The 25920-nt window shown below is 42.5% G+C and overlaps 1 protein-coding gene across 2 annotated transcripts in view; it reads left to right on the top strand.

The window, feature by feature from the left end:
- mei4 (meiosis-specific, MEI4 homolog (S. cerevisiae)) overlaps nt 1–24828 on the top strand; it is a 102215-nt gene extending 77387 nt beyond the window's left edge. For both annotated transcript variants that reach the window (XM_037087528.1, XM_037087523.1), the window contains 2 exons: nt 714–781; nt 24768–24828. In XM_037087528.1, coding sequence (XP_036943423.1) covers nt 714–746 — 33 coding nt within the window. In that variant the 3' untranslated portion in view covers nt 747–781; nt 24768–24828. The remainder of the gene's footprint in view (nt 1–713; nt 782–24767) is intronic.
- The last annotated feature ends 1092 nt before the right edge of the window (nt 24829–25920 follow it).

Genomic DNA, 25920 nt, shown 5'->3' with positions numbered 1-25920 from the left:
CGTGCGATAACAAGACCCTGGCTCTACTAAAATAATCTGATATTTAATGTTCTACAATATTTAAAGTACAACTAAAACAACGATGATATAGTATATGTGCATACAGAAGCTGAATATACTGTAGATTGTGAGCAGAGGGACTCTCGGCCTGGCCGATTATTGGATCCCATATTCAGTAATTTACTTGTTTTGTTTTTTTTAATTTGACAGTTGCATGAATAGATTTAAATTTAAAATGTAAAAATAGGATCATTTGTAGAAGTAGTAGTGAAGTACTCTTCCCTCTTTGAATCTTGCTATTTTGATTGTCAATTCTCTACTTCTCCTTGAAAATAGTTTTGTCATGCTCGCACAATTTTTGGCTATTTTGCTTCCATAACATGTCCTCTGTCAGACTAGTGGAAGGAAAACATCCAAATCACAGATAAAGGTGTTTATTTAAATTCAGATTTATTTTCCCAGAACGATTAATGCAAATTGGTTCCGAATTAATTAGATATCCTCATTTGCATACTCACCCCTAAAATATCAGAAAACTTGTAATACAATAAAACAATTTGTCTTAATGAAAGTTATCAACTGTGGAAGTGTCATGGTTATATATCTTCGTAACAAAAGCACACACGCTTAAAATAAAGCGTTAGTATCTGTCAAAAAACTGCTTGACACCTCAGACAAAGGCTGGCTGATCATTGGCTCCTTAATCTCCTCAAGTGAACTCTGGAACTGCCTTTCTCCTGCAGTGACCTCGGTCAGCAGTGACTCAGATGGCCTGAGTCAGGTGAGGATTATTGTTTTTTCTCTGGCGGCTTGTTTAACCTTCATTTTCTCTGAGCAGTTTTGCTGAGCAGGTCTGCTATTCCGCTTGAGTGTCAAAGCGCCAAACACAGTCCCAGCACAGGGCCGGACACCGAGCAGCAATTCAGTTCAGGATTAAGTGGCTTTTCTTTTGAATGGGAACACCTTGTCTGCAGTTACACTAGGCTGTCACTTGTTAAAGTGACCGTGTGGAGTTTTTTTCCTACTGGTGCACCCGCAGAGGAATATTTAATGCTCTCCCGTATTGTTTGTTATCCAATAAGGACATCCATTTAAGAAGCATTTTATTTTGACTTCTCTGGTCAGATGCTGATTACATTTACTTGATGGATTCTTTTTTACACCTATTTCCATTCATTTTTTTCACAGAATTTTTTTTTTTATTTCAATTATAAGCATCACCCTCTTTAAACATTGTTATATCTAAGGTTTAAAAAAAAGCTTAAAAAAAATCATTTTTATATTGAAATCCCCTTAATCCTAAAGTTGACCTAAAACAAATACAATGATGCTGTCCTATCACCAAACAAGCATGGTCAGACTGCAGAGGTAATATAGATCTACAGCAGTAAATGTAGAGCTACAATTTGTTATTATGATTATTGTTGTATTGTGTTGTTATATTTATATGAATGAAGGTGAAAAGGAAACATGACTTCATTTTGCAATAAGATTGTTGCATTATTTGGATTTATTCATACATAGACATTTCAAATACATAGACCTACAGACTATAAAGGACGTGTCATAGCCCACTAGCTTCAGCACTGTAGTATTTGCTAGTTCATTAAATGGCTTTTGGATAGCCTATAGATCGCTTTCTGTTTGTTCATTCCCGTGGCCAAAGGCACAATAGAAAGCGATAAAGAATAGGTTGTAACTAAAAACCAAACCGTGAAATATAGTGACGTAAAACCAGTGAAATTGGTGTATACAGCTGCTAGCTTTAAAGGTCAATATACCTCTGGAGCAACAAAAGACTGGAGTTTCCCTTTAAATGTTGAACTGCCTACAGTTAAATTGAAGGGTTTTATCAGTAGTGATATGTAAAATGTATCACATCAAATTTTCTTTAGCAAGTTTCATGAATTTATTCATCATGAATAACATCAATGTGATTAAATAAATGAAAACACAGCCGCGGGAAAGCTTTCGTTAACTTGTTTGAACCACAGCAGCTCCGAACACAAACTGATGGAATCCTGTTTGGATTCAGTGTGAGTGATCGTCTCCGGCCTGACCACCACTGTACATCTCAGCACTCCTCGCCAACTAAAGGAGGACGTGGACTTAACAATCAAAGTATAGCTTGTGGGAAAGAGGAATAAACAATGTATAATTAAAAGGATTTGCATGCTATTAGCATTCCCTGACTTTGTCTGCAGTGACCCTGGAGGCTGACGGAGCAATAACAGTGTTCACAGATACATAAATTAGACTCTGAGAACCGAAACATATGCTTGAGCGAGCAGCACGAGAGTGTGCGTGAGAGCACTATGACACAGAGCAGAACTCTTACAGAGGGGTCAGAGATCGTCAAACCACTAAATGAGGTTGGCAACTGCACCAAAGCTCATTTGTTTGGTTTATACACATAGGACAACAACGCATCTTTATTCTATTGTCGTTGGCAATTTTCTTTCGCAGATAGATGTGAAGCAATGAGGAGAATGAGACAGGAGAATTACACACTCAAGCTATGAACGTAAAGCTAATAAAATCCTCATGGCAGTAGTGTAGTGTAGAGTGGTGTCAAAGACTACAGAGGTGAAAAAATTGGTGTCAGTTCCACCCAGCCAGTAATCAGCCCACTGAAGCATGAAAGTAATCGTAGTCTTCACTCTGAGTTACTTCCTCTGACATTTTTGTGTCGATGGGAATCAGAAGTTTGAACGGATGATTGACCAAATTACACGTTGCGTATCTGTGCGTAAGGTCTCGACTTTAACAAACTCATATTCTGCATCGTCTCGTTCTGTGGTTCTGGAACACTGAACAAATATGAATTCCTCGACAAGGTATTTGTCCCACAGATTCTGCTTTGCTCTTCTGTTGCATAGACCAAAACAGTTTTCTTAATTACTGGTTATTTGGCCCATTGAATATGCACAGTAGAGGACTTTTTAATCAGTTTCTCAGATTGCGGCAAGTGCTATAAATATAAAACCTCTATGGATGAAAAATTCAGAAGAGAAGGAGTCATAATTAAGATTTTTTGCAGTTCGAGGTGTCATGTCAACAGTTCTACAGGCATCTCGGCAGGGGACAAGGCTGAGAGACACCATAGTATCCAGGCTTTATTCAAACCTATGGACCATGGTCTAAATTAAGATTTGGGGGGGACATTTGCAATGCCGTACATTGAAAATTCTACTTCTTCAAATGTAATTGCAGCCAACATTTTTTAGGAATCTGCAAACCCAAGTTTCTTTTTTTTACACTGAGTTACACAATCAAAGCATACAACTTACAGAGCGATGAATGCATTCGTCATCATAAAGTCACGCATAAAAAGTGCTGTAACTTTCCAACGATGGGCAGAGAGAATCTTTTGGTTGGGTGAAAAGTCGCTCCTTATGGCAACAAGCTACAATGCAAGCAAGACGTTGACTTATCCACTATGAGGAATTAGGGTCAAGTGGTTTGCTCAAGGGCGTTTCCTTATTGCTCAAAGTGCGCTCTGAACAAAACATCTGGATAGAGGACTTAAAACGCTAACAGAGGTCATTGTGATCAAATTCTCTAGAGCGCCTACTTAATCCAGGTAACATTATTTTGTCAGTTTTTCACCAAATAATTTACCTATTTTATTAATTTAACATAATTTATCTTTATCTGGAAAAATGCTGATTGATTCATTCTCTTCAGGCTCCTGGATCCAAATCAGCTTCAGCCTCCAGGGTGTATTTCAGCACACGGGGAAAAGTTATCCACTAGTTTCCTGTGACTCAATAAAACATACTGGCATGCTGCCAGAAACACTTTGACTAATCTGCTGCTGAATAAACCTATTATCCTCCTATTTCAATAACATTGCCATAAGATAACAGTGAGAAGCTGTTTAAGGACATTATGGGTGTTTTTTCAAAAAAGTGAAACTACATATTTGAGTAGTTTTTGTCAGACGTCTTTTGGAATAAATGGACATGCTGCTATGGGCCACAAACAGGAAGTGAGAAAGTATTGAGAGATGGGCTTACATATAGGTTGTTATTGGTCACTATGATTGTTCTTTTCTGTTAAAATAAAAATAATGAAATAGAAATGAATAACAGAAATAAGTCATTCAGAATCCTAAAACAGGAGTAATTCTTTGAAAAAGTCTTGTCTTTTTTTGTGTGTGTTTGAGTGTAAAAATCTCTGGTGTGAAGTCATGGTGGCAGAGTGAACCTGTTCACTGATAAGCATGAGAAATAAATTCAGCCTCTGTTGCAGCCTGAGGCGAATTCCTCTCTCTACAGTTGCGTCGTCTTTCAGCCGTTGTGCTCCATCAGTCTGGTCCCTCCAACAACCTGAAGTCAGATCCAATCAGATCAGAAGTAACACAAGCAATGTCCTGTAGCTGCCAGAGCTCTCAGACAGACATTAATAAATGCCAAACAACCCCCCAGATACTTTCCAGACAAACCCCCTTTTTTTCATATCAAACGTTTTGCAAATCACCTCCACGATGATGATTAATCTGTCCTCTCACCACAGGTCTTTGGCTTTTTCTAGCTCATTACAGATCTATCACACTTCGACATTTCTCAGTGTACGAGCTGTCAGCTAATTGAGCCGTTTGTATGGCGAGGCATCTTTGTGAATTGGTCAACACCTCCCGTGGCGCAAGGCCCATTAACACAAACATTGTCTGTCAGTGTTACTCTGAGGCACACAAATCATCTTAGCTCCCTATGCATGTAAATATGAAGCGCTTTATGAGTAAGTCATCTATCAACCTCCATCGGCGTGGAGGGGAAACGTGATATCAGCTGCTTTCCATCAACACATTGTTCATGTTGTCCTGTCAGGTGGTAAAAATCTGACTCGATTGGCTTTTTAAAGGAAGAGTGAGCAGTCCATTCGCCGTTGTTCCCATTTTAGCTTCACAGGAAATAAAGTTCTGGCAGGATTTAGTCAAAGGCCATCAGGGACCAACCATGAATCTACTGAGGGTAAATCTGGATACAGATTTGAAAGTGGAGCCCTGTGACACCTTAAACCAAAAAATGTTTGACTGGGTGTTAAATTATCCATATCTACTGCACATTTTCCTTCTTACTGTGCATCCCAAAGAGCTTCAGGTTTAACTCTGTGCTAATTTGAATGGGAATAAAATAGTTTCATCTTGCATCTTTTCTCGACTTTCCAAATGTTTCTGGGCCAAAATGCTCCAATTCTGATTGTAAAATGAGTCATTTCACAGGGGGTCAAAAAATGTACCTACCATTTTATAGTCACTTCTTTTGCAAAAGCCTTTTGGGCCAGTATGCATCACCAATTACATGGTTAGGGATCATCCCAAGACATTATGAAATCTCAGTATTCACTATCATGATCATAACACGTATGTGCCGCATGGCACCATTTGGTGTTTTTGACCTCTAGTGATGTTCCTTGTTTGGTTCACATCTTGTACATGCTAATCTTGGCGTCACAGAGCACATTCCTGCAGGTGGTTTCATGTTGCTCCTCTGATCAAAACATGGTAGTAACGCTCTGAGAAATTCAAGGTGCAAAGTTCAAGTTAATTTTAAGTCTTAAACATGTTAAAAGGACCATGTAGATGAAAGTAAATGTGTGGGCTCTGGCTCTCTCAGTCCTTATAAACAATCAAAACAATCAAAACATCAGAAATTGCAGAAAATAATAGTAATAATCCAGGGCGAGTTATGTAAGGCACATACTGTTCATTATTTTGACCGCCTGTGGGTTTAACCACTCTTTGAGGCAGCTGTTTTCTTGTCGTGCTGGGTGGCTGGTATCCTCTGTGATACTTGGGTCCTTCCATCTTTGGCTGCTTTGGATTTGTGATCCATTTTTCTTTCCTTCTCTGTTGTTTGTGGTCTCCTTTAGGCAGGAGGCCTGACCGAGCTATGCCTCCCATGAAGCTGCTCTCGATGGCAGCCTGGGAGACACTGTTCAGGGTTTATGCGGACATTTGCGGCCATGAAAAAAGGCAGAGAAGAAGTAATCGAGCAAACATGGATGTAAACAATGCGGGTTCATGCATCCAGTTTAGATTAATTCAGTACTTTTGTTTGGCCTCACACTAATGTGTGATTGTAAAGTGGGTCTGCTTCCTAAACGTCGATGATTCCAATAATCAGTCAAGAATGATTAAAATCTCCTTCCATTAGTTGATATTGCTGCATGTTTTCTTTAACTGCTGAGTCAAACTAAATTTCACAATATACATCTGTGGGTGGAGGTCATGAGCAATAAATAAATCATAATGATAGAATATGTTATTATTTATAAAATTTAAGATAAAGACAGAAGTAAGAAAAAGCATGAACAATAAGCAAGTGACAAAAAATCTGATTCAGGTCCTGACATCATGTAAACAACCTTGTTAACCAAAAAACTGTGCAGTCAGTGAACATCAGCTGGGTAATATCTGCCAGCTGGTCTTTTTTCTGTTAAGGTTATTTTCAGTGTCCAAAAAATGATCACTGTGCACAACTGCATGCTTATGTGGGCCGCATCTAAGGCCCTTTCCGCTGGCACCACATCAGGAGAGCAGGGACCACACACATTTTTTTTGCAGTTTTGATATTTTTAAGTCTGTCAGAGGTTCCTGTGTCTGGCTGCTCCGATCGACACATCAAACTCAGGAGCTAGCCCACCGCCTCCAGACTTCACCTCAACCTGCGGCTGCAGGGAAAGTTAGCTCACATGGTTCTTCTTTGTCTTGTTCTTGCCTCCTCCACCTCCTTCCTCTTTTCTTCTTCTTCTTCTTTTCCTTTCTTCTTCTTCTTCGCCTCCTCTTTCTTCACCTCCTTATTTTTCAACCAGCAACAGGTGGTGGAAGCCAGTGCTTTCTGTCGTACTTTTCCGTATTCTTTTGTTTTTTTGTTAAACTTTCCTAGGTGGCGGGGTTTGAGTGGTCATTGTGGTTTTTTTTCAGTTTAAAGTGTGCTTTCTTTGAAGCGTTTTATCCTTTGTTTTTTTGGCCGTGGCGGTGGTGATGGCCACTCCGGCCGGAGAGCAGAGGGTGGAAGTGAGTTTACACTTCAGAATGGCATCAGGTGTGTGATGGAAGCCGATGCCTTGATAGAGGTTGTGCTGCTTGCCGTCTTCAAACAGGGAGGCTCCATCTGCACTGGAGAGAAGACAGGCTGGGGTGCAGATAGGGCTGACTGGTGGTCAACAGGAAGTCAGCGGGCCGGCTGAGGAATCTGAAGGGGAGTGGGATGAAATGGAAATGTCTCAAGGGGATGTAGGAGAAGCTGCAGGTCAGGTCAGGCAGGTGAGGGTGAAGTTTAATGCTTTTGCATACGAGAACCAAGAATATAAAAAATATTGAATTGGTTGAATATTTTCTGGACGGACGTTTCTCAGATCTGTGAGAGACGTGCTTGGGGGCAGGAGGGTGTCTTCAGGTGTTAAGGTAACTCCAAGGAAGAGGTTCAGGCTGGTGGAATGGGCTACAACTGTTCGGAGTTATCTCTGTTCACTGGAAGTGTGATGAATGTGTCTGGTATGTCACGGTATGGTTTTGTTCCCCTCTGTTTTTCCTCTCCTCTTTTCATATGCAGGTTTTAAAACTCAGGACACTAAATCTATAAGACAAAATTGTTTATTTTCTTACAGGTAACACATACTGATGTGGATAATGCATTGGCCTGGGGGCTGGAAGGGGTACTTACATCCTAAACCATGGTACCAATAGGAGTGCAGGGGTTGCAGTCTTATTTACAGCCCAGCTGGCGACTGGTATGATTTCACAGAAGTTTGTAAAGGCAGCTTGTCTGTTAGTGAGGTCAACAATTCAGGGGCTGGTGTTTGTGTTTATGAATGTGTATGCACATAGTACAGGCAAGGAAAGGGTGGTGCTGTTTGAGGCTTTGAAACAGGAATTGTATCCAGTTGAGCTGGACAATATCGTAGTGCAACGAGGGGGGGATTTCAACTCTACTATTGATCCGCATCTAGACAGAATGGATCAAGAGCCACATGTGGGTTCAACCAGTGTATTGAGCAGGGTTTTAAAAGATTATGATCTGGTGGATACATGGAGGGTGAAATCACCAGACAAGAGGGGCTTCACATGGGTACAAGCATGGCCTGATAGGGTTAGTGCAGCGAGGTTGGACAGGATATATGTTTTCAGTAGACCGAACAATATATTGGTTAGGACACACTTGTTCAGTGCAGTGTTTTCAGACCACCGTATGGGCCAGTGCCACTTGAATGTTGAAATTCACTGTGATTTCTGGGTGGTGTGGAGGGAAAGAAAGCAGGAGTTTGAGTCACTCAGGTTATGGTAGTGTGTGAGAAAGTGCCAAATCAGACATTTTTGTCAGCTATCTACACCGTCTGCTGCTGCAGAGATGAAGAGAGCAATTGGAAGGATGAGAGTAGCATAGAGGATTTGAGGACGGTCTTTGTGGAGCAAAACACTGCAGAACAGAGACACAAATAGGAGATATTGGGGCTCCATTCTCCAGGATAGAGAGCAGGGGCTAGATTTTCAATGCTGAATGAAATGAATGCACCTATCTTCTTTTTTTTTCTGACTGGAAAAATGACAGGGGAAGAATACGCGCATGCACTGTTTGTATCTGCCTGATGGCTGGGTTACGTGTGAACTGTATGAAAAGAGGGAGGTGGCTGTGGACTTTTATGATACACTCTATTTAGCAGAGGACTGTGATCCAGTTGCTGAGGTATTTCTGGAGGGTTTACCACAACTCTCCTCAATCTGAAGGAGTGAGCTGAACTCCCCTGTCACGTCCCAGGAGGTGAGTGAGACCGTGGCACAGATTCGTCTGGGCATTCCCCAGCTAAAAGCTTCTGGTCAGCTCTGGGCCCAGACTGGTATGAGGCATGATGGAGTGCCTCAGTGTAGAGGAGCTACCACTCAGCTGTCACAGGGCAGTCCTTACTCTGCTACCTAAGAAAGGGGATCTAAGTGACTTGAAGAGCTGGTGGACAGTGGTGCTGCTCTGTGTTGATTTCACAATTTTCCCAAGAGTCTGGCAAACCAGCTGAAGCGATGTTTAGAGACGATGATACACCATAACTACACTTACTGTGTACCAGGCCGTTCAATACATGACAACCTGCATCTCATGCATGACATGATGGACTTGGCAAAACTTTCAAATGTGAACTTTGGTCTTCTTAGTTTGGATAAGGAGAAGGCCTTTGACAGGGTGGACCATTGGTAAGTGTTTAACGCTTTATATGCTTTGGTGGGAGTTTTTCCTAGCCTTGCTATGTTGGAAAGTTCAGGGTGGAGTAGGGTTAGAGTTTTGGTTTAGTTTGAGACCCCTGTTGCAGTCTAAAGCCTATGCAGACAATGTTAGACCTGCAGGCATTAGTGGGTACACTTAAGTTTTACCAAAGAGCCTGGTCTGCAAAAGTGAACTGGGGGACGAGTGGGGTGTTGTTTTGTTGGGGGTGGTGGTCCCACAGCTACCAGGGGTTATGGAGTGGAACACAGAGGGGCTGAAGGTGTTAGGGGTGTACCTGGTCGTGGAGGGCTGGGTCAGGCTGGCAAAGTGGGGGGAATCCTCTCTCATGCCTCCTACAGAGGTCTGACACTGATAATTAAAAATTTGGTGGCTTCTTCACTGTGGCACAAGTTGGCGGTTCTTAATCCACCCGTGGGCCTGTTTGAGAAGCTACAACTAAGGGGCTGTATCTGCAGGTACATGAGGGTGGTCATGGACTGGCTTACTTGAAGAGCCAGTCCAATGAGCAGACCATAGGCTGCTGTTTCACAAAGATTTTTACTGGGGAGACCCAGCATGGTCGCTGTTTCAAAGGGCTAGTGGCACTGGGCAGGACCAACATCTCTTCCTTTTGAGTCTGGGGGCTATGGACGTCATTAGACTGCTGTCGTTTTACAGTGCGGTCCTAAAGAAAGGTAGTTAAAAGTCTTCGCCGCCGCCTTCTTCATCATCTTCTTCTCCCTCTTCTTCATCTTTTATTTCTTTGTCTTCGTCAGCTTCTTCTTCTCTTTATTCTTCTGTGTCATCTCCTACAAATCGTACTCATCACACTTTAAAATGAATATTTCTCACAGAGAGCAGAAGGAAGTATCTCTGTACTCGTCTCCAGAGAGTTTTAAAAGTTAATTATTATCTGCACATTTTCTCTGAGACATTATCTCCAGAGCTCCAAAATTACAGAAAAATTGTCAGATCGGTGCAGCGGTTCCACATACTTCAGCTTCGGCTCTCCTCCTCCTCTGCAGCATTTGAACCATTATGTGAGCTCTCGGGGCGCTGCTAGGTGCTGGTCCTCATGCATGCAGCACCTCATTATGGCAGGCCTGTTTCATGTGTATAACATAACTAATGAGGGACAGACAAGTCATCCGTATCTTTGCCACTGAAAGAAAAGAAAAGGTGGGAGAAAAGAGATGAAAGTCAGGAAGTGAAGCAGAAAATCATCTGCACAGAGCAGAGGTGCACATCTATAAAAGGCCCTTCATCACAGACAAATGTTTATTATAACTTCAACATGTTAAGTTTAAAATTTTGCTTTTTAATAAGTTGTCATGGCTCAGTGGTCAAGACTTTTATTCTGCAGGTGGAGAACTGTATTAACTTTTAACGCAGGTGAAGAAAACACGCAGAAATGTTGCCACTCCTGACAAAGACCTGATATATTACTTACTATATAACTTAATATTTTTTTGGTTGCCCAATCTACTGTCTATAGAATGACACCATCAGCATTTAGATTGGTTACCTATAAACCAAACATTGACTTTGCTGTTTTGTCTGCCACCATTTGTCTCCTTGGAAAACAAAGTCAGGCTTGCTTTCACTTCTCCATTTTAGACAAAATGAATGAATAAACTCCTCTTTGTGGTTGAGGCAACGTTTTTTTGGTGACAATAAGACAACCCGGAAACAATTAATTGTTTTTTAAAATAATACCGAAACCTTCATTGTTCATATGTAACATCCCAGTATTTTTAACTTCTTTTTGCAAGAGAATAGAGCAACGTGCTGTAGAACTGAGAAGTCGACATGAACACCTATTCAATCTTATAAGGGCCTTTATCAAAAGGCAGTCAGGTGCGTTTTGGGCCGAACAAATTAAACTAGTCAGAGCCATCTCGCATTCTATTTGCCATTTAATCAGTGATATTTGTCCTTGCTGAAGGACATAGATTAGTCCGTTGAGAGTTGGACCCTCTGCCTCCACTGTATCCCAGTCCTCTGTCGCATCAACAACTTTGTTTGACTGCTATAAGCAAGTGCACCCATACTTTTCTGAGGAGGAGGACCGCTGCTGTGCATCCCTCTTTGTTTCATAGAGATATCTCACTCTGTGGATCAGATGGGGTGTGTTATAAAAATGATCATTCTGATTAAGTGCAGTAGGGGAGTGAAATAAAGTATCTTTAATGAGGAGCACACTAATCACTAAACCCACAGCGATCCCCCAGCAGCAACCGATAATGAGTCTCCCTATTAAGAGAGCCAGTGCGCACATTTACACAGGAGGCACAGCAGCTTAACTTAATTGATTATTACCCCCATATTAGTCCTGACTTGCCAGGATTTTGACTGGATTTCATATTACCTAATGTTCTGTGTGCTTCTACATGTCAAAGGTTTGTGCTGTGAAAAAGTCTGGAGTAAAGCAGCTGTTCTCCTGATAAATCCAGAGCTCCATCAGAGCAGTCTAACCCTGTTTCCTCTGTGGAGCTTCCTCTGTCCTGTCGAGTGTACATCTACTAGTTTGCTGCTTAAATGCATCCTGATATTTGTACCAGTGAGATGCAACCTCTTATTATCTGAATATTGCACCCTTTAAATAGCTGCAAGATACTGTGCCCTTGACTTTAGACCAGGTTTGTTGTTGGTCGATGGTGTAGTTGCTTTCTGCTGCCTCAAAATAGCAGTGCTCCATCAATGCACCTGACCAACCTCACTTTTAGACAACACGGCCATGAGTGCACAGCAGGGTGCAAGTAGATTTTCTATTTACACAACCAGCAGTGACACTGCACTGGGTGAAAGAATGAGTCCCCTTAAACTTGTCTTGATTAGGCTGTGGTCCATGATGAGTTTGACCCATTGAGAATAAAATCATTCAGCTTCATCCCTCTGTTGTTTATGGCTTTGAGTCCAAACTGCACAGAAGAGTTTCTTCATCTCCAAGGCAACTAGCTGTGTGTGTGTGTGTGTGTGTGTGTGTGTGTGTGTGTGTGTGTGTGTGTGTGTGTGTGTGTGTGTGTGTGTGTGTGTGTGTGTGTGTGTGTGTGTGTGTGTGTGTGTGTGTGTGTGTGTGTGTGTGCGCGCGCGCACGCAGTAGCGTGTGTGTGTGCGCAGTAGCGTGTGTGTGTGGCAGAAAGAGCGTGTCAAATCCACACTTGCTGCTGTAATATTTCCTCCTTTGGAAAATCTCAGCTTTCAATTAGTGGTTTGGATGAGATGCTCCCCGAGGCTTCATCTTGTTTTTGTTTTTCTAAATCTTGCTCATTGATTCTCCGCTAATTGGAACAAATTATTCTAATCGAGATTTACCCTAGTTAGAGGAGAGGCGGGAGAAGGGAGAAACCTGTTAACAAGAGAATTAGCACAAAATTAGACAAGTAATCTCATCCTGCGTTGGTGTTTTTTGTCTTCTCTGGCGCAGCTGCAGGAGGTTGCTGGTGGGAATTCTGTGTGTTGCTAAAGGACTCCTCAGCAGGATTAGTGGATTGTCTTTTCCAAGTCGGCCCCCAGACTTCTTTTCTAGCAATTTAATTTTTCAAATTTTCATATTAACAGTGGATGAAATTTATAATGTGAACGTTGTTGCTTGTGCAGCCCTGGGTAGTTTGATTTATCCCTAAATATTTCAATTACAAGTTTTCTTGACTATTGAGAGGTTCATGTAAGTTTTGATGTTATTAACATGGTTCATTTGCTATGCTAACTTTATACTGCCACTTTAAGTAGGTTGTTTGCAGTGTACCTGGTGTACCTATGTTGTCTAATTTTGTGATTCGCTGTGTAAATGTCATGCCAGTTTCCCTGATGGTGATTGGCTGTGGGGTGCAAGCTAGCGGAGCAGACTGAACTGTGTGAAAAAAGAAACAAGGAGAAGTCCATGGCAGCAACAGCAGGGAAAATGTTCACCCCAGAGAAACGACAGCATCAGTCCTGTCTGTAATAAGGGAATAATCATAAGAGGGCATCTAACTCTAAGTTGTCAGTATTGGGTGGTATTTCACACAAATCTGTCTTCCATAACACTGAAAACATGACAGCTAGCGAAGTTTTTCAAAAGGAAATAAAATCACCAGCCAACTGATCCAAAGTGCTGGTTGTCTTGCAGGTGAAGAGACTATTTTCTCTGCAGTTTGGACTCTAAAGCTCAGACAACAGAGGGATAAAAGCGAATGACCAAAGTCTCAATAGGTCAAACTCGGTCCGCAGTTTAAGAGCGCGACCAAAAATGCATTTTTTTTCTTCAACTCATTGCAAATCCTTGTATACTGTCTGGCCCAATAGAAGGTCACCTCTCTAAAATGATACTGAACCACCTTTAGCTTTAAATACTGCATGAATTCCCTGTCGCATCGTTTTGATAATCTTATGTAATGTCACACAGTTTATTTCTGTCCAGAGTTGTATTCATTTTCTGCCACTCCTCCAGTGCACCCCAAAGATTCTCAAGGTCTCGACTGTGTGATGGCCAATCCGGGTGTGAAAATGATGTCTCATGCTCCCTGAACCACTATGTCACAATTTGAGCCTGATGAATCGTGGCATTGTCATCTTGGAATATGTCTGTGCCATCAGGGAAGAAAAAAATCCATTGATGGAAAAACCTGGTCATTCAGTATATTCAGCTGTATTCTTATCCTGAATAAGTTGACTTTACTAGAAAACTGTGTGGAAACCTGTTAAGTTTAAACCACTTAAGTTTAACACAAGGTGAAACTAAACAGTTCTAGTTGTACAAACTTAGACTTAGACATGATTAAGTGTAGAAGACATATATTAGTTTATTTATTAGCAGGCTTTACTCATAACCATTAGTTTGCATAAATTATTTATTTTCAGGAGTTTAAGTTTTACAAAATAACCGTCTCAAGTTAAATAAACAATACATTAAAAAAGATTTATCGATAAAGAACTATCCTTTAATTTACAAATCTTAACCATCAAGTTCCTATGAACGTCTCTTGAAGAGTCAGTAAAATATTTCTATTTGCTGATAGTTACTTTATAAACTGAAGTTTGAGGAAATATACCATGGGAGACAGTTGTTGTCTGTCATCTGTTAAAGTTCATGTATTTTAGTTCAGTGCTGCAGAGAAACACATGTGCAGCAGCAGCACTGTGATGTCAGTCCTCTTGTCTCATGGACGTTATTGACATCCTCTTGTTTACCTGTAGTTCATCCATCTGCACCAGCGAGTGCTGTGGACTCTTATTTCGCCCGTCACAGCCTACTAGTCTGGACCGCCTGTCATCGGTGGGGCAGAAACGATCTCAGCGGGGGCTGATTGACACAAATACCCACTGAGCTGCTGCACAGCTGTACAGTCAGCAGCCAGGAAATTGCAGTCAATCAGAGCGTAGCCTTGGTGTTGATCTTAATGAGTGTAAGACTGTCACGTCTGCACCAAGTCACCGGCGTGTCCTGTAGGACCTGCACCGCTGTCAACAGCCAGAAAGGCAGACAGGAAGTCAGTGAGTAAGGAGGATAAGAAAGAGGAACTAACCTTTATCTCAGACTGTAGTTTGTTCTTCTTAATTATTGTGCCTGATAAATGGTTTAAAGGTTGGCCTGATTATGTGTTCAGTCCATAAAAAGACCCAAATTACATCAACTTCAGGCTGTGAAATGGCTTCAGCACAGTTAAGAAGGTTTTGATGAAGCAATTTTAAAAAATCACTTACCTTCATCAAGGTTCAAATGAAGAGACGACACCTGAGACCAACCTCTGTGTGCTTTCACTCAGGACTGTGAACTAATTGGGAATACAAGTTGGAGATAATGAGTGTTTGGGACTTTAATTTACAAGAATTCTAGAAGAAAACTTTAAAAACAGTGAATAATAAGTGAGTGACTGATGTTTGTTCTTTGGATGTTTGGAAATTGGTGTGTTTGGGTGTTTGACTTGAGGGCACATCACGCTCTTTGTAGAAATATGTTGACAGATGTTATAATGCATAAGGTTTTATCTAAATAGAAAGGAGCCATCATTAGTTGTTGGACTAAACTATAATAAAAACAAATAACATCCTCATATGGCTGTGTTCATGCTGCTCCACCTGCAAATGCTGATGTATTCATTAACATCAATCAGGACTCTGCACTCTCGCTCCGCATGGAGCTAAAAACGCTGTTTAGTACGATGAGTAGTTTAATTCAGATGGTAGATTTCCACCACGCATGCCAAACAATATTTAAAACACCTCCTCAAGCGCACTCGGTCCCTCCACTCAAGGAAGAAGCCTCTTAGTATTCTGTCGGCGTCCCAGCCGAGGAGGAAACGTCTGCTGCTGGTTGGCAGGGCAGGACTTCTGACGAGCATCTGAACTCTGAGATCCGGGCTAAATCTCCGACCTCCTCCGCGGGTCAAACCCTGGCCCGCGGCAGAGTGGAACGCAGCTGTGAGAGGAAAAAGGAAAAAGACTTTTGAAGTTCACGTTGAGCGTTGGAAAGCACTGAAAATCGTTGCGATGTGTATTTCCTGCGGCTGAGAGCTGCGGCGGGATGGAAGGACCCGTGGCTCTGCGCACACCTCCAAGCTCATCTCCAACTCTGACCTGCCAGTCCGGAGTCGCCCTCTGATGATGCCGCCAGTGGACTGGTTTATTTTCAGAGCCTCTTTGCAGACAGGAAGCTTTCACTCGCTGTATTCATGCTCATACTCTCACTTTAAAGTCTGTTTAAAGGATTAGTTTCAAACCCAAGACTTGTGTGTTGTCTTCCAGGTGGTCTAGCTGCAATTTTAGGCCAATAAAGGAAGAAACACCAGTACAGAAATGTTGAAGATACGTGAGGAAACGTGTGTCTCTGTTCCCACGTTTGACCACCAGAGGGCGCAGACAAGCTAACTCTTACACTTTTGTTGACACATCCCATCCTCATGCAAGAGTCACCGATCTTTAATGAATGAATTTAAGTGATCCCACATTTTGTATGATTTTTATGCTAAAATATATATTCACAGACACATTATGAGATTGTAAGACTCTTAAATACGGACATCGGTAACTTCCATTCGACTACCCCTATGCACAAATGCCTTGTAAACAGTACAAAAAAATGCAAATCAAAATTTCCCAAAGTGACATCTGTATGCACTCAGCTTATTATCAAATGAAACAGTAATCAGAGTTGAGACGCGTGATGAGCTGAAGGAGATTTTTGTTTGAACTGATGGAACATTAGACGGACTCAGCTCTTCATCTCGCTGTGTATGAGTGTCTGTATGCATATGAGTGCGTCTGACTCCATATGTGTGACTGTGCGACAGTCTGTGTCTAATGGAGTCAGTTTGTGTCCCCTTGCATGTTAATGTCCACATGAATATGCATGACAGTGACATTTATTAGTGACTGCATGTCTGTTTGGAGTTTTTTTTAAGCCTAATCACACACATTCAAATTAAAATCAAGTCTTTGTCTGCGTTTTAAAGGAGCAGTTCACCCAGATGATGTAAATCCATCATCTCCTTCCACTCGTGAAGATGGAACGTCCACAAAACATTTCTGGAGCTTCACAGAAAAAACAACGTTACGGCATTCTCCCCAACAACTGAAGTAGCCAGCTGAGCTCGTACTTTTAGCTAACCTTCTACAATGTAGAGTTAAGCTTCTGGAGGTTGGATTACACCAGGCGAGCTGTAAGGAACCATTTTATGTATTTTTTGGTTGCTAAACAAGTTCCTGGTTACTTCAGTTGTTGAGGGAAATACTGCAACACTGTTTCACTGTGAAGCTCTGACAGTGTTTTGTGGACTAAGAAAACTTCACCTGATTTCCATCAGTCTGTCACATCAAGTAATGTTTGCAGGACTTTTACCTACAGCAGTGTATTTTCACAGTGTGGTATCAGTGCTTGTCCTTAAGTAAAGCCACAGCTGTTAATCTTTTGCAATGATGGTTAAACCAAATGTCACGTCCATCTTAAAGTCTTGAAGTGTTCGTATTTAGAGCGTCATCAATCTCTGCTGCATTTCAAAGTGATGCAGCTCTCGATCTCAAGTCAAATGTTAGATCATTAATCTGTTTAAAACAATCACGCTGACAGGAAGGTTTCTACACCCTGCACGGAGGGTGCAGATTTGAAAAGTAAGGGACGGAACAGGAGAGATGCAGATTAAGACGTTAACGTAAACACATAAAACAAATGTCTTTTTTGGTGAGGAGTGGTTTATTAACACAGAAGCAAACTTTTAGATTGAATTCCATGTTTGCTTCCTGTTCTCTGTAGCTGGGAACCAGGGAGTTAACCAGCCTTCTGCACTGACTCCTCCTGCTTTCTATTGAGGAAAAAAAAAATTCAGAGAATACTTATGACTCATATGTTTTTAATACTTAATATCCTGCTCAGTTTGAGGCGGGAGTCGTCCCTGAAGCCTCATGTGTCCCTGACATGATTCAGTCAGCCTTGATCAGCACAGAAAGACAGATCTCCTGTAGCGTTGAAGCCCACCACCATCTCCTTCATCTTGCCAGTTAATCTGCAGGTGATCCAGCCCACATCACTCAGCCAGGGAGTCCATACCGCCCCTACACTCACAGCCTCTTTCCCCTCACTGACACACTTCACAAATGCAGAGTCCTTGGAGAACTTCTGGAGGCGGCAGGACTTGAGGGTTGCATCAGGACCGTCCTCAGTGGGGGGTGTCGGGGCTTTGACAGCCCCGTCGGCCATCAGAGAGCTTCTGTGCCTCTTGATTTTTGTGGTTAGTTCAGCGTCATTGGCGCGTTGAGTCCGCTTCGAAGCAGAAAGACATCTGGAATGGAATACAGACTACCACCACCTGCTGGTATGGAGAGCGCTTTTCTTGTCCGGGAGGCACAGAACATGCAAGGTAGCTGGCTGTCAGCTGGAGTCTTTACAGTTCCTTGAGACACAAGTGACATGAGACGACGCAGAAGATGACTTGTCGCCGGCTATATTTGTGATATCAGTTTGATGCGTGCGGGCTCTTTCTCACAATCTCGAAAACCGAGGGATAAAATGATCATCCTTCTGCCTGCACTGCCACCTGTGTTTTTATTTTGCGTACACATCTCAAGTGTTCAGAGCACGCCGACATTTAAGGAAAAAGTAATTTTATCTCAGGACTGTTGTTTGTACATCCCCCACTGAGCTGTTGCTAGGGAACCAGATAAACACACTGTTGGTTAGTAGATACAGTATGTGTCACGCTCAACAAGGTTATTAAAGGTAGCTAAAAAAAATAAATAAATTGTAAAACACAAAACTATTATAAGCCTCACAGCTCAGCAGTGGAGGAGACTAAAATCTCAAACTGTTTCATTCAAGTAGCTGGACAAACACTACTGTCCTCTCCAGAAGCAGCTGCATGCTTTACCTCCCAGCATTCGATCGATAGCCAGATTGCGCTCAAAATGCAATTTAATTTGTACTCCAAGTGCAACCTAAGCTTTCATCGATACTTTCAGTGGCGGCTCACACAATTCTTGACCCAGAAAATACACCTTAAAAAAAACAAGTTATTGCAAAGCTGATTCATACAGGACTTATAAAGTCAGATGAGCTCAGAGAGAGAGAATAGAGACTTCCTCTGCAGTTATAATAAATCACGGGAGGACTCGTCCAGTGAGGAAAGCGCAACTTTAATATTTCAACAAATAGAATGTCAGTGGGTGTGTACGAGTGCACCAATCCAGGGGATGCATTACAAAAACTGAGTCTGAAGTCTAACCCAGATCAAGGATGACATTTAAATCCTATCTATCCTTTCCCTAATGGCATTTAGAAAACTCCTATCTTAGGATATGAATTTAGCTGTTACAGAACCATCTGAACTGAAGAATTCCTCATGTCAGGGATATCCAGGATGTCCTAGATTTAGAATAACAGCCAAAAATGTCAGCACCGCTGTTGTTAGGTCCACATGTGATGACTGAGAGGCTAATCAAACTGTAACTGTTTGGGAAACTAATACTTGAACCATTTTTCAACGGGTGTACTGTCTATCCCCTCCACTAACCTCTGACTCATCAAAGTTACAATCCAGCCGTCTTCTGGTTGTCATGATTTCGATTCAAATTCCAAAAAATGATTAAAAATCTGATAACATTTCTGTCATGGAAGTCAAAAGCAGGATCTGCGATTCTCTCAGGATTGTTATTTCTCTCCATCCCCGCCTACCAGCCCTGCCAGAGAGAAAGACACTGACAGCGCCTCCGACAGCGTCGCGGATGTTGGTTTCTTTTCTTTGTCGGGGATCTCTTATTGATTTGTTTGCGAAAGAGGGTTTATTCTGGACAGGTCTGAGAAAGAGAACGTTGTATCGAACAGAATTTCTATCTTTTTTTCTTTTTTTTTTTTTTGGACTTGAACTTGTCTAACCCTAACGCAGGAAGCAGGTTGTCAAGCTGTTGTCAGGACATAAGACCGCTGGTTTTAACAAATCCACATGTGATAGTCAGACAGATGCAACTGTTACAAAGTTGGAAAAAAAAGGTTTAGATTTTAAGTTGAATTGAATTTTTTTTACCTTGAAATCAAAAATCAAATCAAATGGTGGACAGCCCTATTAATTTCCATTTCTGACAGTATTTACCAGTGATGCACGATAACAGACCCTATAATTGTAAACGGATGGCCCTGAGGTGGAATCTGCATGTTCACTCAGTCTTAAGAGGGGCTCACATCTAATGGGGAAACGATGATTGTTGAAACTTCTGCTGCTCTGCGGAACTAATGATGCGGCCATAACCCTTTTTTTTTTTTTTTTTTTTGAGTTGATCTTGTTGTTTACTACTTTTGTTGATAGATGGGTTAAGGTATATTCCCCATCCAGTACCTCCAGGTGTCTGTTGTATTCTGATGATCTTGTGAGGGGCTGTTCGAGTTTCATTCCATGTGAATATTTCATCAATAATTGACTGCACCAGATTGGTTGAGGTGTAATTTGTCTCAGCTTTTACTCCGTGTTCTGCAGCCTGCCGCTTGGTTATAAAAATATGATCATATTCTCATATTGAGAGTTTAACTTTATTATAAATCTGATCAAAGCTTCATTTTAATCTAGGGCCTGCAGTCAGCAGAGTAGCACTGGTTATGAAAGAGAGGTATTAGATCAACTCACCTTCAGTATTTCCAGTAAAAAAAAATGTCATTTAAGATATTTTGTCACATTTCTGCCCATCAATTTGTTCTTGACCCGACAGCCCTGCTCTCAGGTCCTTGAGTTGAGGTTTTTAACCATGAAAGCATTCAGTCGATGATCAAACCAGCTCCATAATAGTGTTCGTCTGCTTCCTGTAAAGCGCTTTTAGGGAGTCCGGACTGATGGAAGCTGCTTCCCAACAGCAGCAACATCAAACGTGACTCCGGAACTGATGGCGGAAATTGACTTTTTGATGTCACTTTTTTTTTTTTGTACCTTTGGACTTGCGGCTGAGTGACTTCTCCCCAGTGAGTCCTGGCGGTGTCAGATCCAGACTCCCAGCAGCACTTTGACTTTATTGTTGCCTGTCCCTGCACTTATCCCACCAACACATCTCCATCCACGTCCTCTGTGCTCTGTAATTAAAGCGATTCTGATTCAGAAACTGCACTTCCCCCATCCATCTCCTATAATTATTTTTGAAGCCTATTTAAGTGCAGGGTTATTAATCATGTCATGGTTGAAGTGCCCCTGGGTCTCCGAGCACGCTGGGAGAGATTTCCTTTCATAAGCAGCAGGCCGCCGTTCATATCGAGTCATCTCGAATCCACTTCACACAAAGTTAACCATCTGGCTTTTGTTGTCTTCACCAATGATCAAATCCTGCAAACAAAACTGTTGTCGTACTTTGCCTGAAAAGGGTCTGTTGAGTCTGCGTTACCTATTTTATGATAACTTGACTTTTTCGTCTGCGGCCTCTTCCTGTCGCCTCTACAAACCCTCCGGCGTGTCTCCTGTTCACGGAGAGAAGAAGTGATTTCTCCTCCTCCTGCTTGTAACTCTCTGCCGTCATTCGCAGCCCGGCCTCAAGGTTAGGAAAGTGGGCGTGTGAGCAGCAAATCATTAGTGCAAACATTTCAGACCATCTGGGAAAAAATATGGGTGGGGAAATTAGTGATGAATGTCCTCTCCTCCTCCTCCTTCTCCTCCTCCTCGCCAACATGTTCATCCAAGACACTTTCGTGATGTCTGATGTCTCATTTCTCCCCCAAAAAACGAGGACCGGCATTTTAAAGATCCATGGGACCTGGGACTAACTACTACCAAGAAGGCCCAAATAATGAAAGTTTATACATTTTCTCCTAATGCAACAACTGCCCAAATGTATTTGCCTTTGCTTTTGGTTTGTTTTCTACATTCTCCACATCCTCTGCTTAAATTCAGTTTTTGCATTAAAAGGCCTTCAGACAAGTGTCTCACTTTGTGTTGAAAAGAGGTGCGGACGTCAGCGCTCAGATGAAGTGAAACGTTTTTTTTCCAGTGGCTGTCAGTATTTGCGATTTTGGGCACCGTGACGATGGGATCAATTGAGGTGAGAGTGGATCATTGCAGCAGCTGAAAAATTGCGTAACGATGTATTAAAATTCATGTAAATACAGTTGTTAGGTAACATTTTTAGCACATTTTGAGCAATTATACCTTCAGGAGTGATGGGGGGAAAGCTGCTAATTTGATAAAGTGCTGTCCACAGTGTAAACGACACCTCTGCCTCAAAGGTTTTAAGGAAGTCGTTAACCTGAAGTGTATTAAAGCAGTCTGATGACGTGCAGGAGAAGAAGGGGGGGCAGGAAGGGAAGAACACCGGCTGGGAACATTGGGAATAAAGGAAAGTTAATACACTAAAGCCTTAGATGGACCTGGTATGATCAGAACATTTGGACATGCTCTCTACATTTTACAGAAAAGTCATTTGTTTTCATGACTGAATAAACAAACTGACCTTAAAGGACAACACAGTACTGTTTTACTTTGTTTATATGTGGCGGACCCTGCCATTTCTAGCTTCAAACAGTGTTCTGGAGACCTTGGTTTTCCCTCTGAGAACAGCTTGTTGGTTCAGTTATGGAAAAAATACATATTTCCAACCATGATTACTTCATTAATATAGTAAATTTTAAAATTCTTAGTTTTGCTCCAAAACTGCACAGTGCCCCTTTAATCATTTTCCATCGGTTAATCCACCAGTCTTCTGCTGAAAGTCCCGTTATTTTCATTAATTACATCATCAGGAAACTATTATTATAGACTGCTGGGAAGCACTGAAAAAAAATGACAATAATGATGAATGATTCTAGTCTACTGCATCCTGACTGACCTTTCATCACGCTTTTCTGACTGTTATAGTCTTAAAACAGGTATTATTATTCATTCTGCAGAAACACCAATTTCACAGCTAAACACAACAGCTAACAGGTTGGAAAGAATGTACATGATTCAAACGACAAAATGCCGATTTCATCCTCCAAAACTTGGCCGTTGGGCTCGCGGTGATCATCTTTAAAACGATGACACGTTCAGGTCGACTGTCGTCGTGAGCAGGGATCCATCTGGAGACATAAAAGCTTTTAAAGAATTTAATCGAGCCTGATTCAGTGACAGAAAGTACAAAATGGAACCAGGCAGAGATGAAAGAGAACAAACAGACTGAAGTTTGTTCTGTCGCTGGGTCGCTCTCGCTCTGTTTTCTTTCTGTTTTAGCTGTCGTACTCTGTTTCCCCCTCAGAGCTCCCATTAAATCATTCTGATTTATGCACCAAAAGCCTCCATTATTCAGACAGCCTCCCTCCTCTTCTTCCTCTCTGATCTGTAAAATGAGTTATAAAAATAAAACCTCCTCTCCAGCAGGAACACCGCGCCTCCTTGTCTCTTTTTCAACCATATTGATTCGGAAACAGTCCACCTGTGGCTGAGGAAACAAAGCCCACTCCATCATTTATGACACCTTGTTGTGGACTGAAACCTCCTTCCCGTTGTTTCCCGTCTCTCCGTTTGATTTTTCCCCTTCTCGTCCTCGTCCGTGTCGAGGACGTGGATGGGATGACGGACTTAATTGTGGCTGAGGTGTTTTCCTGCTGACAGGCCGCGCTGCCCTCCAGACAGATCGCGCCTCATCGGCCGACCTCCGCCAGTGTTCGCTGTGGGAGAGCGCACGTCTGGAGGCTGACGTGCGCTGATGGCCGGAGAGAGGGCGATCAGTGACGCCAATCACCACACGTGGGCGGGCGTGAGGTTTGGCGCCTCTTTCTTGTCCATGAGAGGGAGGACTTGAAGGATCATGTCGGAGTGGTTAGTCTGGGAAACACCCAAAATGGATCATGGTTTTACACTGCATCTCATTCAAGCAGTATAGGAAGACGTGTTGGCTTTGGTTTGAGTCAATGGGTAGCGAAAAATTGTTGAAATTTTCACGTGTTCGTCTTCACATCATATCACGGGGGAGCCAAGACTAAAAGAAGATGAGAAGGGAGAGCGTGGACCTGCTGAAGCCTGGCGACACAAGCCCTGCTGACGAGTCCTCGAGGAAGACGCCGGATCCCCAGCAGGTCCTGGGAACGCCGCTGAGTGGCCCGACCGTTGACCTCTGACCCACCGCCGGCACAGCGAGCGACGTCCTCAGGAGAGCAGACGGGTGGACGCTGGGCCGTTACCAGCAGCCGCCATGTCAGCTGCTTCGCTCGCTGACTGATCGTCTCATTATCATCCGGATCGTTAGAAGGTCGACGCCCTGAGGGGGCGTTCTTATCGATTAGCGGAGACGTTCGCCCGCAGCTCAGCAGAGGACGGCTTAAAACGTCAACATCAGCCCTCCTTTTCATCACCAGCTGCTGACGGAGTGCTCCTGAGCAGGGCGGTGACCTTCACTTGGACCAGTGGAACTGGATAACATCACGTTCATCAACATCAGAACATTTTTATTGATAATTAATCATCTAAAGCCGCATTCGGATCATTTGTAAGAGCATTTTTAACCTTCATGAAATGACTGGATGTGTTCTGACATTCAGCAGGAGAGTTGGTGTGATAATAACCAGGAAGCAGAGTGTTTCCTGTTCTCTGTCAGGACGCATCACTGATGGACTTTAAAACACACTTTGCTGTTGAGACCTTGATGACCATTATGAGCGAGAGAGACGCTTCCCACAGAGACGTATTCACATGTAGTTCATCATTATCAGCAAAATCTGCTGCCTATGTGCAAGATGTGACAGAGCACTGAGTGACATCATGTTGATAACTGTTAGCTGCTGAATCGTATGGAAAGGGTTTTACCAAGTGAAGACATTGTTTTTTCCAGTTGAAACAGTTTTCTCTCCTGTGTTAAAACATTTTATTTTTCACTTGGTTCCACACAGGGAAAGTAAAACCCCCTGGAAAAAGTTTTTAAAAAAATAATAACTTTGCTCCACTCCACAGACATCTTTTTTTGTTCATCTGAGTCTTCGACGAACTCACCTTAGTTTGATTTTCCTCTTTTTTTTTTTGTCACTCAGTATCATACATGACAAAAAAAAAGAAATTCTACTGGGGAAAAAGTATTTGTCCGTTCTGCTCACACATATGGGGAAGGAAAAAAAAAACTCCTGAAATGTTCATCTTTTGTGTTTTTTTTTCACAGATGGGGAAAAAAAATAGAAGGAACTTTTTGGATCACCAGAATAAAAAGTCTTCATCTCCTGCTCAGGGCTTCTGTATTTATCCCAGAACCATCACCAAACCCAAAGTCAAACTGTTTCTTTTAGTTAAAAACTTCTTACAAATCCCCATCACTTTTCACCGTGAAGCTCCTGAAATGTTTTGTGAATTTCGAGGCTACAACCGACCGTCACCAGCGCGAGTAGATGATGACCGAATGTGTGAAAAAACTGTATGGAAAAATGTGCTTAAACCAATGAAATGGTTAGCAAAAGTGTTGGCGATTATTGCCAGTGTTTCACGTCCAACCTGTAAGCGGGTGCTTACTCAGACGTGAGACAGACGCCGGCGGTGTCTGACCAGGAATTCCCTCCGGCGCTGAGCTGGGTTCAGATGTAGTGACTTGTGAAGGCCACAGCACACCATTTTCCCCAAAACCCCTCAGCGAACACATTCCGTTCCGTGTGGAAACACCTGCTCATGACTTCAGTTTGTCACCTGTCTGTTTGTCAGTCTCCCTCCGAACAAACTAAAAGGTGAAACAAGTTCAGAGAGGGATGAATCCATCAGGGAGCTCTGTCACTGTGTGGAGTATTAATGTGGGGCGGAGGACAGGATGAAACCGCAACAAGAAAAAAAAAGGAGGAGTTTTATTGTTCGCGGTGCTGCCGGCTACGTTTCCATCCTCCAGACAGGATGCGGCTGCTCTCTGGAGAGCCGGTGTTATCCATCAGCTGGAGGAAGAAGGGCTGAGAAAAGGCTGCGTCACTCTGCAGCTCTTCACTCTCTGATCCGCTTCTTTCATCCCCTCACAGCGGCTGACAAAACAACCAAACCACTGCTCGTGTTGCGACGCTACAGTTTAATTTGCCACCTAGAAATGTTAACATATAGAGAAAATGTGGCTTTGTGAGGTGTTTGCTGTTCAGTGTGAGGGATGTCACTCCCCTGAGACTCATCTCTTGCGCTCTACTGCCCTCTGCCGCGACAGGGATTCAGATTTAGGAGAATTTCAGAAGCTACCAACAAAAATGCTGATAAATCTTCCCTGAGGCTGAGGAGGCGGGTGCAGTGAGAGAAGGTGTGGCTGGATGTTTCCAAAGACTGCAGCAGGGTCGAGAAGTCTGAGAGCACCA

The sequence above is a fragment of the Acanthopagrus latus genome, chromosome 22, assembly GCF_904848185.1.
Source record: "Acanthopagrus latus isolate v.2019 chromosome 22, fAcaLat1.1, whole genome shotgun sequence".
NCBI lineage: Eukaryota > Metazoa > Chordata > Actinopteri > Spariformes > Sparidae > Acanthopagrus > Acanthopagrus latus.
Note: the sequence above shows the minus strand (reverse complement) of the source record. Positions and strands in the feature narration are given on the sequence as shown.